At 33.9% G+C, this 14,356-nt stretch overlaps 1 protein-coding gene across 2 annotated transcripts in view; it reads left to right on the forward strand.

Moving 5' to 3' along the window:
- LOC128220662 (uncharacterized) overlaps window positions 1-14,356 on the forward strand; it is a 122,549-nt gene that overhangs the window by 61,783 nt on the left and 46,410 nt on the right. For both annotated transcript variants that reach the window (XM_052929150.1, XM_052929151.1), the window contains exon 5: window positions 7,166-7,242. In XM_052929150.1, coding sequence (XP_052785110.1) covers window positions 7,166-7,242 — 77 coding nt within the window. The remainder of the gene's footprint in view (window positions 1-7,165; window positions 7,243-14,356) is intronic.

Consider the following 14,356-nt stretch of genomic DNA (forward strand, 5'->3'; position numbering starts at 1 on the left):
TATCGTGGTGCTAAAGACCATTTATAAACAGTTAATATCAATCACCCAGAAAATGAATGTCTTTTATATTGCAGTTAAAACCAACCCCGATGCTAATTATATAGTGTCTGTTTTTTTAAAAACATTTTAACTCCCTTAAATTGTAATGAAAACTGTGATAACTCTTTTTTTACCAGTACATAATTAATTTGGAATATTGCAGATATGTCTCGCAAATAAATCCAAGATCAGGTGCCTATATTAAAAACATCAGATAAATCTTCAAATTTACAAATTATTTTTACAAATATAGACAAGATGTTATTTATGCAACTGAATTCCTACTATTGTGGTTACGTTACACTATCTGCGTGTTTTAGATTGGTAATTAAATTCCCATTTATTCTAAAGATTGTGTCAATTTGGAATACATGTCACGAAGCATTATTGACATTAAAACCACCTTTGATCTAAATATCTAGGTGATTAAATACTCGTAATTCAATTAAAAAGTCATGCTGGTCTCCATGAGGGCAGATGAGTGCTACCAAAAAAGGCAGGGTACCGAGTGCGCACCCTCCTCACTCATTAACAAAACCCTGATAAAAGTGATTTGATTAAAAAAAAATCTTACTAAACCAACCTGGAAAACAAACAGAGAAAAGGATTATAAGACAAAATAGTTAAACATATGCAGAAAGAAAGACTATAAACTGTTACAATATTTGACATGAGAGTGCGCGCAGAAGCGGGTAACAAGGCTTGCGAGTGACAGGCAATGCAGCGTGCCCTAAAGGGGGTTTTTCTATAAGCTGGACACACATGAAATTAGACGCTCTCTCACATACTGTAAACTTTAATTTAACTTAAAAGTTGCAAAAAGCTGATATTGAACATTTCACCGAATAGCACCTGTGCATTTATTGTTTACAGACGTCAATATCATCATCATCTGACATGCATTAATTTGATGACAATGTCAAATAGTATGAGAAACTTCACCATTTTTGCATAATTTTGTTATAATATTTTTATTAATATGTCTTAATATGAGTATGCTCTCCAGAAATATCATAATTCTAATCACGTATCATTATTTATACATTAAATATTATCAGATGGCGCGTTGTTGCACGTTATTCGCATAAACTGGGTAAATGCAAGACCGATTTCCAGTCTCGGTAAAAGTAGCAGACACACAGTCACCAAACAAACTATCATTAATGAATTGCTAGATTTTCAAGCCCCGTCTTCCCCCTCTTTTTTCCCCTGCCCGTTAAACATTAATGACTTAAGTAAAAATGTTGAACTATGGTTTGTATTCGTGTATTGCATGGTCTAGGACTGTCAACAAATGGCATTATTCATACCTGCGGTGTCGATGTATGAAATTCACATGTGAAAAAAAAGGACTATTGTTATGATCGTGTTCATCGATGGTTCCTCTGGAATCACATGTATATAGTCCCTTATGCAATTTAAAAAGATCATGGACACATATTCAACGGTGAAACAGTCATTTTAGAAAAATGAAAAATAAAATGTCACCTCCACACCCATTAAAAAAAATATTTGGATGAAAATCTGGGAAATTAATTTATATTGTCCTAATGAAGGCATAAAGCAATGATGGTGGTCTAAACTGACGCAATAGCTGTCCACCAGTAAAACAATAGTTGAGTTTTCTCTCAACGCAATAGTCCACCAGTAAAACAATAGTCAAGTTTCATCTTGGTCAAGTAAAAATACCAAATGACAAGTCCAATATACTAGTAAAAAATAATCTTCTTTCACTTTTCGATTATATTTTTCGGAAAATCATTTCATCTTATAGAAGCACTTACTTCTGCGTCGGTTCCCTGAAAACAAATTCTCATCATGGTATATATTAATACAGTTATACACCTTGTGACAAGGAAGTACACGTGGCTAATGTTAGCAGTGCTATAATGAATACATTTTCCACAAATAAATACTCCCAAAAGGTTGTTAACTTCCAGAGAACAAAGTCTGTAAACAAAAAACAATTATGTCACTAAAGTGACCTAGATTGTAAATTTTAGTACGATTTTTGTGAAAAAAGTTTATATTTTGGTGCTGTGCAAATCGCTGGCAAATTGGTGGGTAAAAAAAGAGCTTGAATAAAGTGGAATATATGTTTTTTTATCTTTAATTTTGACAAAGTTCTTAACACTCGGACCATTTAAAGACAAATCTTCAACAAAAATTTAGGCTAGTGAATTATCACATGAATGACACATAAAAAACACATAAAATGAATTACACATACAAATTTAATGACACATACAAAAACACATATAAAATGAATGACACATACAAAAACACATATGAAATAAATAACACATACAAAATGAATAAACATACAAAAAAATAATAAATACAAAATGAATAACACATACAAAATGAATTACACATACAATATAAATAATAAATACAAAATGAATAACACATACAAAATGAATTACACATACAAAATAGATACAAAATGAATAACACATACAAAATGAATTACACATACAAAATAGATGCAAAATGAATAACACATACAAAATGAATAGTGTAAAATCACATCCACTCTAAAGCCTCTCAATGATATCATATGTTATCTAAGAATTTTGATTACATAAAATCAATCAATTTCTTTGGAATCACATTATATATTATAACTCCATCACATCCAAATGATCCAGAATATGATATCATTATAGAAACAACGCCCCCTGTGGGATGTCTAAATGTAATAATAATAATTTACTTCTATAGGTTATTACAATAATTTACTTGAACACACAAGTTATTACATGGAAAGATCTGGTAGATATATATCCAGATAGTTTTTGATACTTTTGTTCTCCCTTGCGACCTGACTTCTTAGTACCACAAAAGCAATCATACATAAGTCTTTAAGTCTTACAGAAACAGAAAGAACTGCAGACTTATAATAAATTGTAGTGATGGTGCGATTATCAAATAAAACTGAATAATCGTCTATGGGTGTTAAACGTCGATTACTAATTTTACTTAATTAAGAACCATAAAATACATATGGTATCTAAAATCAACCAACGTTTGAGCATCTTATACAAAATATACAAGACCAGTCCTGAGCATCGCAAAATAAATAACCAATTACACTTGAGCATCGTAAACAAACAAAACAATGCTAAGTGAACTGTGCTAACAAACAACCAAGGCTTGAGCGTTGCAAATAAACAACAATTAACGCTTGAACATCAAATGCAAACAACCAAGGCTTGAGCGTTGCAAATAAACAACAATTAACGCTTGAACATCAAATGCAAACAACCAAGGCTGGAGCGTTGCAAATAAACAACAATTAACGCTTGAACGTCAAATGCAAACAACCAAGGCTTGAGCGTTGCAAATAAACAACAATTAACGCTTGAACATCAAATGCAAACAACCAAGGCTTGAGCGTTGCAAATAAACAACAATTAACGCTTGAACATCAAATGCAAACAACCAAGGCTTGAGCGTTGCAAATAAACAACAATTAACGCTTGAACATCAAATACAAACAACCATTAAGGCTTGAGCGTTGCAAATAAACAACAATTAACGCTTGAACATCAAATGCAAACAACCAAGGCTTGAGCGTTGTAAATAAACAACAATTAACGCTTGAACATCAAATGCAAAACAACCAAGGCTTGAGCGTTGTAAATAAACAACAATTAACGCTTGAACATCAAATGCAAACAACCAAGGCTTGAGCGTTGTAAATAAACAACAATTAACGCTTGAACGTCAAATGCAAACAACCAAGGCTTGAGCGTTGTAAATAAACAACAATTAACGCTTGAACATCAAATGCAAACAAACAATGCTTGACCGTTGTAAATAAACAACAATTAACGCTTGAACATCAAATGCAAACAAACAATGCGTGAGCGTTGTAAACAAACAACACCTTTAATACAGTATCACATAAAAAATAAACAACCAATATTTAAAGGTATTCATTGTTCATTATTGTCACAAACTCTGAAAATAGACCCATGAAAAGATTCCCGCATGTCTATTAGGGCATGCACTTTTAATAGAACATTTTCGGTTAGTCAGATATATTCTGGCATTCATTGACTCAAAATATGTTTTTGTTGTTTCTTTCACTTGCCCTTAATCAACATTGATGATCATTCAAACGATTGGGTGTGGCTTCAGTATGAGTTTAATTGATCCAAAGGGTACAATCATTGAATTACTTTTCAAAATACCAATTTTGAAAATAATTTTTCCTGAAATAACCAAGTTGTCTATTGTGGTAATTTTTGGTACTGATTTAGTGCGATAGAAAACCTGTTTTTCTGTTGTAAATAACATATAATTACATAAAAACAGTTGGCTTTTAAAGGATAATGGCATTGAAATATTTATGGAGTGTCTTAAACACAGTTTTTAGTCTTCAAAAACAGTAAAATTGGGAAAAAACTCTCTGACAGTTAAGAAAATGAAAAATGGTTGTGTGAAATATGTTATTTTGTAGGCTGTTTAAGTGGCATTTTTGTTGGTGAATACTATTCTTGGAATGACATTTTGCCAGCTAATGGTCATTTTATGTGCAGGCTAATGCATTATGTCCCAGTTTTGCATGCAAATCTACTGAAAACAATGAGATTTATTTCTGTTGTCAATCAAAGACCTTGTTTCAACTCTTAAATTGTCTGAAAGCAACATCTTAGTAGACGCATTGATTAAGACAAGCAACAAGAACAATGCAGAAGAATTTTGTACTTATCTGTGACATCATCATAAACAGTGTGTGTATACCACATGATAAATTACTGTCACATCACAAATGCAATGTTGAAAGGAAACATTTTGCTTAAAATGAAGACTCAAAACAAAGATATCTTTTCTTTTACTACACTATTTTAAATGAAACAAAGGGCAATCTAAGCCGCTTAAAGAGTCCCGCCTTTGTTTCATTAGTTTCATCAAACACTTCTTTTTTGACAACCCTATTTCCCCAATAATGTTTTGACAGAGTTCCGTCAGACGGCTGTTTTGTGAAAAGGTTTGTTGAAGTGTTTTAAAGCTGCACTCTCACAGATTGAACGTTTTAACAACTTTTTTTAATTTTTGTCTTTGAAAGACCCAATCTTTGCGAAAATCAATGGAAACCAGTTATATAAGACTGCTGACAAAAAATAGATTGCAGATTTTTATATTTAAGTTCAAAAATTGATGTTTTATGCATTTTTCTTAAATCGTTAGTAACGGTTTAAGCCATAACACATTACTTTTCGAAATGAAATATGAAAATCTACGATCTGATTTTGTGTCAGCAATCTTATATCATTGGTTTGCTGATATCAACGCAAAAAATTACTCTTTCCAAGACAAAAAATAATAAAGTTGTAAAAATGGTAAATCGGTGAGAGTGCAGCTTTCAGAAACTAAACTCTCAATCAAACTCTGGTAAAAGACTGAAGGCAGGACTCTATAAGCAGCTTTGACTGTGATATGATTAATTTAAAATGGTGAAGACATTATAAGTGAAGTTATACAGAAATATAACAGATTGTTAAAAAATGGAGGGATGATGAAAAATGAAGGTCATTTTCTTTGTTCTTCTCCGTTATTTATAATAATGGCACAAAGCATTGAACAATTAATTATTTGAATATGTCATAGTCATACAGAAGTGAATATTTATTATCTTCAATTTGATTAATGAAATTTCATAATAAAAAATGAACAAATTACCAAACAATTTTCTCCATTTTATTTGGGAATATATTTGCCAATCTAATCATGTATCATTATTATCTTATATATTTTGTTTTTGGAGATTTTTTTTTTCTGAAATTTAATACCCCGAAACTAATTTAAATTCATGCCACCTCGTAGATTTATTATTGAATTATGAACAAAATTTAATCAAGTCAGTCTGTACATCACACGCGGAGGTAGACTGATAAAACGCTGACAAAATAAGATGAACTGACTTGAGAAATATTATTTAACTATTTTAAAGTACATGTATACTAAAAGTGTAAACAGAAGATAAATTGATGGGTTTAGCGAGAAGGTACAAAATCTGTTGTTTAATAGTTAGTGCTTATTTTTCCACGTCTTCACTTAGAAATAAGACTTATTAAGCACAAATAAGTCAGAAGTACAGCTTTAGGGGTTGCATATTCAATTGTTTAGTAAGGCAATTAGGACATAACTTACTGTCTTAGTGTTGGCCCCTTTGTCTCTGCCAAAATACACGCTTAGTCAGGTTGACAGGAAGTCAGTCATGGCCATGACAACTAAGGAAGTCAGTCATGGCCATGACAACTAAGGAAGCCAGTCATGGCCATGACAACTAAGGAAGTCAGTCATGGCCATGACAACTAAGGAAGTCAGTCATGGCCATGACAACTAAGGAAGTCAGTCATGGCCATGACAACTAAGGAAGTCAGTCATGGCCACGACAACTAAGGAAGTCAGTCATGGCCAGGACAACGAAGGAAGTCAGTCATGGCCACGACAACTAAGAAAGTCAGTCATGACCATGACAACGAAGGAAGTCAGTCATGGCCACGACAACTAAGGAAGTCAGTCATGGCCATGACAACTAAGGAAGTCAGTCATGGCCACGACAACTAAGGAAGTCAGTCATGGCCACGACAACTAAGGAAGTCAGTCATGGCCATGACAACTAAGGAAGTCAGTCATGGCCACGACATACTAAGTCATTCGAACAAGGAAGTCAGTTATGGCCACATCATAACTATAAGTCGTGGCTCAGTGATAACTTAGTTGTGACAAAGAGGAAGTCAGTCATGGTCAAAGCATAACTTAAAGTCGTGGCGACGAGATAAATAAGTTGTGAGAATGTCAGTCAGTAAGAATGCCATGGCCATAAAGTATAAAATCATTCACACATATCACCTCTATGGCACCATACAATTCGTCAGCCAAGGAATGCTTTTCATATGTTATTGCATCAATCTTTTTGGGAGTTAAACAAACAACAAAAGTTGAAAGCCCTTATTAATTTGCTCAAAATAGTCGGGCTTGCAGACATTTATTGATTGAAGTTTGTTGAAAAAATGTGTTAAAAAGTTCTGGAAACTACAGTTGAACAATTTCAAAACAAAACGTTATACAGTGTTTTCAACGATGTCATTAATCTTTTTGTCCTTTTCAGATGACAGTCTGTTATCAGATGGCGGTAGACATTTAACCCCAGAGAGTGCAGATGAGAGCACACTTACAGATGAAAAAGTAAGCTTTATTAAATTTCTAAGTAATTTACCAACTTTTTTATCATCATGCATTCAAATATTACACAACTAGACTGAGAGTGACGTCGCTACCAAGGTTAGTGGTAATTAAATAATTGATTTCAGAATTAAGAATAAGGTTATCAGAGGAAGATTTATGTTTAAAGTAGGTCGCACTGGTTAGGGATTTTTCTTCAGCTTGAATGTTCTAGGAAAAAGCTAAGGTTACGTTTTCAAACCTTGGGGATTGGCTGTAGCGTGCAAATCCTTTAATGTTGGCGTTAACTTTTGCTTTTGGCGTTAACTAAAATTGTGCAAATTATTCACATAAAACAAAGTTTGGATGTAACTGCTCAGCTGTGACATTATGCATATATGTACCAAGGCCCATAATTATAGTCTGGATTTAGTAATTGTTGAGTTATGTCCCTTGATAGACACTGGGTCAGAAATAGTCAGGATGAGGTCACAATTAATATTTTAATAAATAGTTTGTTAGACTTTCCGCAAGAGTGGCGCAAGAAAATACCTACAACAGATTTGTTTTTAGCCTCCCGTTTTTTTGTAATTGTTTGTTTAGGAAATTTAAATTATTTTATTTTATTTGTTTTAAAAATGAAAACAAAAAAACTGTCAATGCAAAATATTGGCGGGATTAGGCCATCCTAAGTATTTTTTAATTGTTCCTCCGGGCTGTATTCAATATCTAACTTAAATTTAATAGTAGAATCTAAGTGTTTTGATTGGACTGTTAAATTTAATTGGCCAATCAAATTAATGGAATCACTAAGGCATATGTTTAAGGATCATAAGGATATTATATTGAATGAATACCGGCCAAAATGGATAGTATTTTGTTAAACTTGCACGCTAACACTCCTTCAAAAATAAGATTGATTAATCACATTAAAATTGTAAGAGTGAATGTTAATAAATCCACTTATTCCTATAAACAAAAAAAATCATGAAAGATGATTTGAAGTTTTTGAAATCAAAAAGATATCTCTTGATTTGTAAGGGATATTTTAGAGTGGTAAATTTGTTGGAACATGAAATCACTGTTGGAGCAAGGTGGTTTGGTAATTTATCGTTTAAAACACTTGGCTCATGATTTGTTTTCCATACACATATTTTCAAAAAAACTCATGTTTACTACAAGGAACAGGTGATATTTTCACATTCTGAGGTTAATTCTGGTACGAAAATTTCCAGTTTTCCTGATTTATAATAGACTGCGCTAATTAAGTCTCTTGACAATTTATGTATCATTTGAAAGTAGTGTTTTATAGATTATTATTTATGCTTCATTTCATTTTGCTATTTTCAATCATAATTCTGTGTCAGATAAAAAAAAATGAGAACATAAATTATGTAAAAAACAACCAGCTAGCTTGGGCCGTATTCATAAAGCTGGCTTCTTAGTGAAAATTCCAATTAAGTGAAACTTCCTTATTTTTGACAACGATTATTTTAAATACCCTCTTCTTTTTATCAAATTTATTCATGTGCATTAATTATTTGGACAATTTTCTTACGTGTTTTCCTATTTTTTCTGTACAAAATTTGTTAGTTTTCATTAATTCAGCATATAAAAAAATATTTTTTCCTCAGAGCTGATAATTTTCGCTAATATTCTTTAAGAAAATGGCCCCAAATCAAGTTCTAGGAATTTAATGCAAGATCGCAGATGTCTTGAACAATTTAAAGAAATCGAAGTTCTAGAATTGGCCATCTCTAATATTGCTCTCGAACAGTTCAAGAACGTTCAATAGCTATGCAGTTCAGGAAGTATTCAAATTCTCGAACCTTGAACTGGTAGGTAAAATAAGGTCATAAAACAGTTCCTCAAGTTCTAAAAGAGTTCTAGAACTGATTGTTAGTTCTTAAACTTGTCCCACAGGGGAAATTATTAGCACACCCTGGTTTTGATCTCAGAGATACATATTCCCATCTCTCAATTTGCTGCTGAAAATTGGAGTAAAATGGTGCAGTATTGGAACAGATGAAAATAAATGAAAATGTTGGAAATGATTTTTAGCCAGATTTTTCATAAAAAAATTACGGGTTATAGAATGGCCAAAACCGGGCGGGTGGTTGGGCGGTCAGTATAAATTCTGCGTTAAACTTTTCATTTTATGTAATTAAATCGAGAGTTTTTATCCAATGGTTATCAAACTTGGTCAGACTATTTGTCAGCATGTTATCTTGAATATATATGAATATGGGTCATCTCTGGTCAAAAACTAGGTCACTAGGTCAAATCTTTAGAAGAAATATTTCACGGTAATAAATTCAACAATTTTTATCAAATCTTGATCAAACATGGTCAAAATGCTTGTCTGCATTATATTTTGCATAATTTTAAATATGGGTCAACCCCGGTCAAGATCTAGGTCACTAGGTCAAATCTTAGGAAAATTATTTCCAAGTCATAAATTCAACATTTTTTTCATATCTTGATGAAACTTGGTCAGAATATTTGTTGGCATGATATCTTGCTTATTTTTTATATCGGTCATCCCCGGTCAAGATCTAGGTCACAAGGTCAAATCTTAGGAGAGAGAATTACACGGTCATAAAAATTCATTACTTTTTGTCAAATCTTTATGAAACTTGGTCAGAATATTTGTCTACATGTTGTCTTAAACATTTGTGAATATGGGTCACCTCAGATCAAAAACTTGGTCGCTAGGTAAAATCTTAGGAAATATTTTCGCGATGTTAGAAAAAAAAAATGAAATCTTAGATGATAAAGTGTGTCATCTAGGGTCAAAAACTAGGTCTCTGGGACAGATCTTATTGGAAAAGCTGATGTGTTTATAAAATGTTTATTTTTCCTCACACAAATGGAATAGTTTCTGTTGATCAGGTTATTTGTATGAACAATATCTCTGATAAGTATAAATATGGGTATTTTTGGTTAAAAATACTAGATCACTAGCTCAAATCCTAGGTTTGCAAAATTGCATCGTCAAATAAAAAATCAAGCTTTAATGTGGCATTGCCGCATTGGTGTCTTGTTAAATAATATGACAGTGACAATAATGTGAGGTTTAATTTAAAAAATAATAAATTCAACCAAAGCATGGGTTTCGAACAGTCATGTTTGTCATTTTAAATCTAGCTGATTTGTTCCACTGTTCAAGTCTGTGAAGTAATCATCAAAAGCGAAAAATAATTTCTACTAAATTGGTAGGTCAACTGCCAATAGATTCAGACATGCCTCTTAAATAAATTGTGTATCTAACAGAGAAAATCCTGTTGCAGCATAAATATCACTCTGTAGAGAAATGAAATGCCACTTTGTAAAGAATATTTGCAGATATTAAATGGCAGTATAATAATTTTTGAATACCCGCAAATCAGTTATAAGGTCTTCAGTGACTGTCTAAATGAATTGTGTATGAAGTACAATTCCATTACAGTTACTGGAATAAATAGTTTTAATAGTGCATTTGTTTTTCATAGAAAAATGTACTGACATAACCTTAGTGGTATAATTCTTTGAGCTTTTGCAGTTTAATGGAGGGCTTGGTGGCCAGCAGGTAGGTTGTATGGGTGGCCAGTTGGGCAAATGGGTGGCCAGCAGGGAGGGTGTATTGGTGGCCAGTTGGGCGGCAGGTAGGCCAAATATGTTGGTTTAATGGGTGGCCTGTTGGGGGGCTGGCTGGTCAGTTGGGTGGGTGTATGGGTGGCCTGTTTGGGGGCTGGTTGGCCAGCAGGGAGGATGTATGGGTGGCCAGTTGGGCAGCTGGGTGGCCAGCTGGGTGGGTGTTATGGGTGGCCAGCAGGGAGGGTGTATGGTTGGCCAGTTGGGCAGCTGGGCGGCCAGCTTTGTGGGTGTTATGGGTGGTAAGCAGGGAGTGTGTATGGTTGGCCAGTTGGGCAGCTGGGTGGCCAGCTTGGTGGGTGTTATGGGTGGCCAGCAGGTAGTTTGTATGGGTGGCCAGTTGGGCAGCTGGGAGGCCAGCATGGTGGGTTTTATGGGTGGCCTGTTGGGGGGCTGGGTGGTCAGCTGGGAGGGTGTATGGGTGGCCATATGGGCAGCTGGGTGGGCTTTATGGGTGGTCAGTTAGGGGGCTGGGGGGCAGCTGGGTGGGTGTAAGGCAGGCCATTTGGGCAGCTGGTGTCATGGCCAGTTGGGTGGTGTATGGTGGCCAGTTGGGCGGTTTCTAAGATGGCCAGCTTGGTGGGTGTATGAGTGGCCAACTGGGCAGCTGGGTAGGTGTTTTGGAGAACAGTGTCTGTGTGCAAAATCTTTAACCATGGCCAATATTATTGAACAACATTTGGATGGCAAAAGTTGGATCAGTGGTCCATCTGAATGCCTTGTTTTTCAGTCTACAATGTGTCTTCTAGAATATTAACTGACAAATTAGAGTCAAATGAGGCATTTTGTTGGGGGTGGGGGTGAAGCCAAGAAATTCATCTGGCATAGCATGTTATAATTGCCCATGCTGCAGGGCTCATTATCACCTTTGACTTCTTAGACCCTTGGGCTATCCCCCATGATAAGTCAGGCTGAAAATTGAACTCTGCTTAGAAGTGGTGCTCTTGGATGACTCCCAGTGATGATAGCAGGCTCTTTTCAATTGACTTGGCTACAGCCATATCTCTTGGTGGGTTATTTTTTTGGGAAATTATCAAACTAATATTGAGAAGTAAAAGTCAAATACATATCCAAATACATGAATGTACATTTCAGCAGTCAATCAGAATCTATTTTGTTGACAAAGCATTCATTATAATACAGCAAAAGCAGTTATTGAGCTTTTACATCAATTAGTAACAGCAGGGACAGGGTGGAGTGTCTGTAGGTTTATGGTTTAGGGATCTCGAAGGTTATTTAAAGACTCAAGATGAAATACAGTGAAATAAGAGTATATGTATGTTACAGTTTTATTATTGTTTTCATTCTATAAGAGTATATACATAGTTTTCACTGCTGTGCTCATCAGTTAATATAATAAAATATCTGGATAAAACATCTACAAGTATAAGGGCCTCAAATAAATGATTCAACGATACATGAAATACAGCTTATCCATGAAACTAATCATAACAATTCCTTGCAATTACATTGCAGTTTGCCTTCAATTGAATAATTGACTAATTACCAAATGAATCATATCCTAGTTCTGAGTAACAATAATCAACTGATCTAGAGAAATAAATATAATGACAATCAGTTGACAGACCTCTCAATATTGATGACAACATGCTTCAAATCAATGTTTGCATCTCGCTGCATTAATTGCTCTCAACACATCGCAAAGATTACAAATGGTCCATTTCAAGCAATTTCTGTTGTCTGACAAATAATCGTAATGCAATACGGAGCTGCAGTGCCATGTGATTGTTGATTTATAATAGCTATGTGAGTCATTGTAGCAGTCCAGTGTGACATGATTTTATATTGTTAAAGAAATGAACTATATCTTTTGGCAGGAAACGAAAAAATGCCACTGGCAGTAAGAGGTTTTGTCAACTAACTTTATAATAGGGCACAGTGCATTTGTTTACCACTGAAATACAGTGGTATTCCAGAGACTTTTTTACCTGGGTCTGTGTGAACCATGTACTATAAATCTGATGAAGGACCTTCTGCATCTTATAATAAAATAAACTGTGTAAAAACTGTTCTCATAAAATACAACAGCTATTATCTCAGGGATTCCCCCCCCCACCCACCACACACACACACACTCCCCCCCCCCCCCCCCCCCAGTTCAAGGTATTTTAAAAGGTTCTTTATTCGTCCTTATATATATTTCCCTCTGTCGTCTGTTAATAAACATTTATATAGAGTCAAAACCTGTTAGCTTGATTCTCTTATTGGATGTAAAGGACCAATTTTGTTTTACTTTTTGAAAGCATTCCCGCTTGGCTCGTTATTCACAAGGCTGAAAGTTTTTTTGGCTGGTCCCTAGGATATTGTGCTTACAGGTTTCCACTGTGTCTCGTTCAAAATATTGATTTGTCATTTAGCATAATCAGTGCAGTCCCTTTTTTCCTTAATTGGCAATTAGCCAATAAACCTGATACATTAATAAGGATATGTGGCATCCTGCTTTAAGCTGTCTTAGGGCAATAAACAGGGGGTGCATTGGTGGGGGTTGACAAGCACTTAGTCTTTATGTCCCAACACTCCGGCTAAAATGTTACCATAATTTCTCTCTATTAAAGCTGCACTCTCACAGATATACCGTTTTTACAACTTTTTTATTTTTTGTCTTGGAATGAGCAATTTTTTGCGTAAATATCTGCAAACCAATGATAAAAGATTGCTGACAAAAGATAAGATTGCAGATTATCATATTTTCGTTTGAAAATTAATGTTTTATGGCTTAAACCGTTACTAAGGGTTTTAGAAAAATGCATTAAACATCAATTTTTCAACTTAAATACAAAATCTGCTATCTCATTTTTTGTCAGCAGTCTTATATCACTGGTTTCCATGCATTTTCACAAAAATTGGCTTGTTCCAAGACAAAAAATAAAAAAGTTCTCAAAACGTTCAATCTTTGAGAGTGCAGCTTTAATCCAGATGAACAGAGACAGCTGTCTCACAAAAGTCCTGATTTTCATATCTGCTGTTACAAACTTTTTGATGTTATCAATTAGGATTAGTGTTCGTTTTCATTAAAAATGAAAAGTTCATGACCAGTTTAAAGTTTCCTTTAATGTTCTATTTTAACCAAATCACTGCAAATATTACATGCGATTAAATAAGATTAACAATTATTCGATAGTCTTTCATTTAATTGTTGCTTGATGTTTGTTGGTTTTATAAATAATTGAAATCTTGGATCATATGATTTATACAAAAGTAAGCATTTTTAATTTAACTTGTTTATGTAATTATATAATTAAGCCACATTAATAATTTATTTGAAATGACTTTGCTAAAATTATTATCACTGGAATATTAAAATTATCACATATTTGTAAAACTAATATCACAAATTTACGATAACAGTTTAATGGTTGACATTACTTTTTTATAATTTAGTATTTTTATAGCTTAGTCATCAGAATAATTATATTGTTATTATATTGTTATATGGATAATAAGCCCAAAACTATTACTATCGTTTTTTTAAGTTTTGGCAGCA

This window comes from Mya arenaria, chromosome 15 (assembly GCF_026914265.1).
Source record: "Mya arenaria isolate MELC-2E11 chromosome 15, ASM2691426v1".
NCBI lineage: Eukaryota > Metazoa > Mollusca > Bivalvia > Myida > Myidae > Mya > Mya arenaria.